The sequence below is a fragment of the Fukomys damarensis genome, unplaced genomic scaffold (assembly GCF_012274545.1).
Source record: "Fukomys damarensis isolate Sample0158 unplaced genomic scaffold, DMR_v1.0_HiC HiC_scaffold_8, whole genome shotgun sequence".
NCBI classification, from domain to species: Eukaryota; Metazoa; Chordata; class Mammalia; order Rodentia; family Bathyergidae; genus Fukomys; species Fukomys damarensis.
Window position 1 is genome coordinate 13,979,044 of NW_022900920.1, and position 6,470 is coordinate 13,985,513.

Here is a 6,470-nt window from a genome sequence, read left to right on the forward strand (position 1 = left end):
TGTGTGTGTGTGTGCATTCAGGGGTGCAAGGGCCCAGCCCTTTGCACCATTCAGGGGCTAGGCCAGCAGAAAGAGATGCGTGCCGTCACTTTTGAGGCAGGAGCGGCTGGAGGCACCCTGTGGACCCATGGGCTCAGCCTTCAGCCTTGCTGAGAGGCAGGACTATATGCAGTGCGCTTCAGGTCTTGCCGCTAGAAGCACCAACCTGGCCTGGAGCTGTGAGACCACCAGGACAGCCCAGGAGGTGGCACAGGCTGGCCTGCCAGTTTAGGGCCTCTGCCCCCAGCATAGCTCCAGCCTCAGCTGCTTGGGCTGTGGGGACATGGTCCCATTTCCGGCCCTTCAAACCAGGTACCCCAGGGAACTATGCTCAGGAAGGAGTGTCAGCAGCCTCAGGGACAGGTGTGGAGAGGTGCACTAAATCTAAATATCTTTATTTTTTGGTACTGGGGATTGAACTCAGGTCCTTGCGCTTGCAAGGCAGGCCACTGAACTGCTGAGCTAAATCCCCGGCTAAATATCTTTAACCCTTTACTTGACTGCTGCAAGCCTTCTTGCCTTATTTGTGGGTTGTGGGCTGTGTTCCCCAAAATAGTCCTTGGAGTTTTTGCCTCAGCCATCTGCTAGGGCCTGAGAAGCCTCTAGGAGTAAGCCCTGGAGTGCTGCAGCTTGTAGGTGGTTTTCAACAGCATATCCTGTGTCATAAAATGGTCCATGAACACCTGGCTCAAGAAAACAGGCAAGGCTACTGGGCTGAGGTGAGCCCTATTCCCCTGCAGCCCGGGAGCAGCCAGGCCCAGCAGCTCACTGATGCCAGGCGGTGTCCTGGTCTTCCCAGCCCTGCCTCCTTGCCTCATGTATCTAATGCATGCCTGGTGTGGCAGATGCCAAGGGAGGTTCCTGCCAAGCATAGTGGGCCCCCATGTGTTACCTACCTGAGGGGAGGGCACAGAGGAGTCCTGGATGAGCCCCTTACCTCCACCCCACATGGCTCCTGTCTTATGCGAGTACAGCGATGGCTGCTCAGCCCCCTGCCCTGGTGCCTTCTCCCCAGAGCTGCATCCTGTGCCCTGGAAGTTTGGTGGAACCAGGTCAGCTCCCTGTATAGGTTCTGGAGCTCCACCCTCATCTCTGCTGTCGGGCCCAGCTGCCTGGCTCACCACAATCTCAGTCCCTAATCCAGGCCCGCTTACAGGTACATCTGATGTGGGGTCCTGGTGGTGGGCACCCCTGAGCAGATTCCTTGTCTACACAGAGATTGCAATCCTTGTGGGTTTCCATGTCAGAATCAGTGGCAGCCCCTGCCACAGTGTGCACCAGCACTGTCCAGAATGTGCTTAAAAAGAAGGCCGAGAAATGTGCCAATCAGGGTAGTGGGCAGGCCTTGAGTGACTTTTGGTTTCTTTTTATATTTTTCTGTTAAACTTCCTATAATCTAGAAAAAGGTCAAAACTAAAAAACAAAAAAACACAAAATGTCCAATATATTTATCATCTGAGAAGGAAAGCTGGAGCTATTGATGATCACACTGGGATGGGAGGTGAGTCCTTGAGCACACCGGAGGCATGTCGTATGTAAGTCCCTCCTGTGTTACCACCTCTGCTCTAATCCACCTGCCTAACCATCTGCCACAGGGTGCAACACAGGGTCAGCAGCAGCCAGGGCCAGGAGAGGGGTAGCCTTTCAGAAGGGACTAAAAAGGGCAAGGAATGCAGGGCCAGACCTTAATTTGATTCTCCACTCGGTCCACAAGTCACTTTCTCATCGGCACCTCGTTCATCTGTAAAATGGGAAGCAGGATAGCGTCCACTTCCCTAAGCCTCCTGCGGTCAGAGAGTAGAGTGTTCTCTGGCAAGACAAAGCGAGGGTCTATGTTCTACACATAAACAGCCCTTGAGCCCAGAGGAGGCTGCCCTGGCTGCTAATGCCTGCTGAGGAGAGCTAACGAGAGGCCAGCTAAAAAACAAAAGAGAAAGGTAAAAATAAAGACAGGGCCTGCACATCTTCCTGCCCTCCTAACAAGCTATGGATGGGGGCTCAAGGAGCAGCCCCCTGTGTGTGTGTTCCAGTTAACGGCCACTAAAATGCCAGTGGCACCAGCTTGGCTGGTGGCCTCTCACCTTGAAGAAAAGACCTAGCCACTGTTTCCTCCTAATCCTGACTGAATGGTGGCCAGCTGCCCACAAGGCCCTCACTGCCTCACAGCTACTGAGCCAGGGACTCGGGCTTCAGGGTCTAGTGCTTTATCGCTGCCTGCTTGGTTCCATAAAAGGGCCCTGCCTTCTTTTATGGAAAGTCGCCTAACAAGATTGCTCAGCGGCTTTGGAATTGATTTGAGGAGGAACAGCCATTAAGCTAAGCTTTCAGCAGACTATCATTTTGAAAGCTGAATGGGTTAGGAGTGAACTGGGGTACACAGGCCCCACAACCCTGGTCTGAAAAATGAATTTCTGACGGCCGGTCCTCATTAGTGAAGTGCTGTGTTCTGGATGTGGTATAAGTGAATTCCCTCAAAGGTTCATCTGCTGAAGGCCTAGCTTCCCCAGGGTGGCAGGAGCTGCCTGGCCTTTAAAAGATGGGGCTGAGTAGGAGGTTGTTGGGTCAGTTCGGGACGTGCCCTTGGAAGGGATTTTGTACCAGCTCTGGCTTCTTGCCTCCCCATATGACCTCTTGCTCCTACTTGTGCTCTTGTGCCAAGATGCCATGAGGCCCACATCAGAGCCTAGCTGATGCAGGTGCTATGCCTGTGTCTCCAAAACTGAACTAAATAAACCTATTTTCTTTCTAAAGTTAGCTTACCTTGAAACAATGAAAAATGAACTCGTAGGGGAAGGTAACGCCAATGTTTGACCTGGTCTGACTTCTCTCAGTTTCCTTATCTGTTAAAGAGGTCAGGTAGGTGATCTTATACCCTTGCTCCAGTAACATTCAGCAGATCTAGCACACGGCAGGAACAGGGACAGTGTTTGAGACCTTGCCCAGGTCCCCTCTCCCACAACTCACAGGGTCCTTTCTGGCAGTTAAAGCCAGGTCAAAGCCTGCCGTTCAAGGCCAGGTTTATTGAGCCATTAGCTTCTTCTGGATTCAGTGGACACGATACAGTCAAGTCTGCCCAGTTCTGGATTCAGAGTACTTTCTGTGCGTACAACCTTGATTACAGAGGTTGAGATTCTCGCTCTGGAGAAGGGTATTGTTGAAGTACCCTTAGGGGCTGCCCCAGCCTTTGTCGTGCTGACTTTGGGGATAGGAAAAGCCAGGAGTTGGCATTATTTCTGGGCAGGGAGAGTGCTCATCAGCTGCTCACAGAGGGTGGTGTCACTGAGCAGGGGAGGCTGGCTTAGCTCTGGGCTGCACGATGTGTGTACAGGTGGCCCTGGGTCCTCTCCAGGCTCTTCAGCCAGACACACAGTGTGATGAAGAGGCAGTGGGTCACTCCCCTCTGCATCCTGTCAGTCAAGTGCAGGTGAGGACTCGGGTCACTCCCAGAGGTGCTCCAGCATGCCCACAGAATTTTCATTCTCTGGAGGCCTGCTGATCTGAGCCACCTCCTGGACCTCACTGGGGGACAAACCTTTGCCCAGCAGGGCTGGGAAGGGGCCTAGATGGTTCTGGCCCAGGTGAAGGCAGCCCAGAACTGCCCTCACCTGCCTGGGCCAGGCATGAGGTTCAGGGGCAGTGGTGGAAGAGGCTGGGCCTCCCCAAAGGCGTGTCATTTGTCCACATGCTGCAGCAGTAGGTCCACGGCCTCTGCGAGGTTGTCCACGTACCCATCAGCTTTTACTTCCGGGTGGTGCTCATCACTGGGCCTGGAGAACGGGCCATAGGTTAGTTTGATGGAATGTTTGTCCACTTTTCAATACTATACCAAATACCTAAGGCTGGGTAACTATAAAAAAGTCTTAAATTCACTTTCACAGGCTGAAAGTCCAAGGTCAGGCCATTGCTTGGCCTCTACTGAGGGCCGAAGAGCAGATGGCATCATGGCAGAAGAGAGATTCAGGGTCAGGTCAGGCTTTCCCACAAGTTCACCCTTTAGAAGACTAACGCAAGGTCCCCTAAGGACCATCTCAGTTCCACCTGAGGGCAGCATGCCATTGACCTCCCACTAGGTTCCACCTTTTAAAGGTCCAGCCACTTCCCACATTGCCACACTGGACACCAAGCCTCCAGCACACGAACCCCTGGGGATAAATTGCATCCAAACCTTCACAGCCGATGACTCCACATCAATCCACCTTTGTGGCCGCAGCAAAGGTGTCGTCCGGCATCTAGTGCAGGTCTACCTTTACCTCCTCCCTCCCACTTGGGCACACATGCCTCCCGGACATCTCCTCAGATCGTCTCCTGCCAGGAGCTCACAAAGCCTGTGGCCGAGTGACCACTGGCCTCGGCTCCATCTGTGCCTGCAGCAGTGACAGCACACTCGTGACAGCCAGATCTTGAGCTCTGGGAACAGCCCACGCCCGGGCCTGGCCTGTGCTGGGAGAGGAGCCCAGCATGTGTATTGTGGCGGCCCAGGGCTCTTGCCTGCCTGGGCCCTGGGGGCCTAGGTATCCATGAGAGCGCCACGTGCCATCTGGTCAGTGCTCTCTGAAGCCACTCCTGCCACCCAGGTCCCTGGAAATGCCACTCTGGCTGGGGTTCATCTACTCACTAGCCATGTCCTGAGGTCGGGCTGGAAGCTGGCTATGGGGCCCTGCTGGGGGCTGTGGGGAGAGGGGGTGTGGCAGAGTCGAAGTAGGCAGAGGAGCCCGGCACAGGAAGAGGTCAGGGTGGACTTGTCTTTCTCTGGAGGAGGTGGGACCTCATTCCAGGAATCATGAACAGTCCCTCCCCACTGCTCCCAGGCTGAGCCATGGCCTTGAGGCCTTGAACCCTGAGACGTCAGCTGGGGCTTGGCAGGAGGTGGGGATTGACGCCTCTACAAACCCCACATTGTTGAGGGACATGCTGGTGGGGTGGCCACGGCTTAACTCAGCTCCCAGGGAAAGCCAGAGCCACCACCTCAGGAGCGCCCATCCTGGCCTGGAAGGAAGGAGGCAAGTTGCACGTGCAACATCTAAATGCTGTCTTGCCCCTTTCAGAGGGTTTGCTTTGTTCAAAGGGCTTTACCCTAAAATGACCAGCCTGGGCAGGTCTTTTAAAGGGTTTCAGCTTGGTGAGCTGGGGGCTACCTCCTGGCAGGGAGAGTCCCCAGGGACTGCTGAGGTCCTTGGACTTGGGAGAGGGGACTGAAGGGTACCTTTAGGAGGGCAGTGCAGCATAGACACCCTTTGCGACTGGGAAGGGTACAGTCTTTGGCTCTACTCAGATCCCCAGGCCTCATTAGACTAAGCCCTAGCCCCAAAACTTCCTCCTAGGATCCCCACTTACTCATCCACCCTCTTGTGCAGAGTGAGGCCATTTGCCACCTGTGACGTGGTCCCCAGGCATAGCAGTCACAGGCCTCACATCCCATATTCCCTTTCAAGCTCCCATCTTACGAGGGAGGAACTGGTCAGAGAGGCTGAGACTTTGTCAAGGTCACAGCCAGGAGAGGAGGGCTGGGGTCTGACTCAGTTCTACTCCCAGACCAATTTTCCTGGTGCCAGTTTCTGAGAGCTTCCAGGGCAGCAGAAAGGGCACCAGGGTTGACAGCATTGCCTCACTGATGCCAGTGTGAGTGGGCATCACTCCCTGGCCTCCATGAGTGTGGAATTCTGCTGCTTGTGTGTCAAAATCTCATCAGAGATGAGAAGTGCCGGCCAGGGTGAGGCCCCAAACCATAAGCCTTGGGAACAAGTGTGCACCATTATCTGCTTCATTGGCAAGTCAGGGTGGAGTGTCGACATCAGTACTTTAAGGATAGGATTTCACTTGTGCTGTCCAGGGAGGCCTGGAACGAAGATTTCCATTATCCTACGTTGGTGTGGAACTATGAACCTGTTACTGCTAAAGAGTTTATAGGGTGCAGCCACAGCAGAAAACTGTTGATACCACCAGTTGTACCCCAAGGTGTGCGCACACAGCAAATGTCACCCTGTACATCACTAACAGGCTTATGCTAGAATGTTCCAAGCCGCTTTCATGGTAACGTTGCACGGATGCCCCTCAGATGCACAGAGCTGTACATCAGGATGCCACCCCTGCCATCGCTGTGATGAGCTGAGTGTCTGACACTGTGGCGAGCAACAAGCCATGCTCAAGGAATACGAGATACCCAGGATGCTGGAGCCAGAGCAGCAGAAGCGGACATGTGCACAGAAGGGCATCCTGCTGTTCGCTTTTACTGCTCTGTACTATAAATGCTCAACCTCAAATTTACTTAAGAAGCCACATCCTACACTCAGATACAAGGAATCCACACTGCCATCGGCTATTCTGTGGCCCAGGGTCTGGCAAACTAATCCTTCCTGAAGCCTCATTTTGTATTTCTAAAGGGTTGTAAAAAAAAAAAAAAAAAATCTGTCATAGAAATAAAACGTAGCCTG

General features: G+C 53.7%; 1 protein-coding gene across 2 annotated transcripts in view; it reads right to left on the reverse strand.

Annotated features, from left to right (window-relative positions):
* Nucleotides 1-3,390: 3,390 nt before the first annotated feature.
* Lhpp (phospholysine phosphohistidine inorganic pyrophosphate phosphatase) overlaps nt 3,391-6,470 on the reverse strand; it is a 124,967-nt gene continuing 121,887 nt past the window's right edge. The window contains exon 7 of one of the 2 annotated variants that reach the window (XM_010621305.3): nt 3,391-3,806. In XM_010621305.3, coding sequence (XP_010619607.1) covers nt 3,710-3,806 — 97 coding nt within the window. In that variant the 3' untranslated portion in view covers nt 3,391-3,709. The remainder of the gene's footprint in view (nt 3,807-6,470) is intronic. The other variant, XM_010621312.3, reaches the window with a different exon arrangement.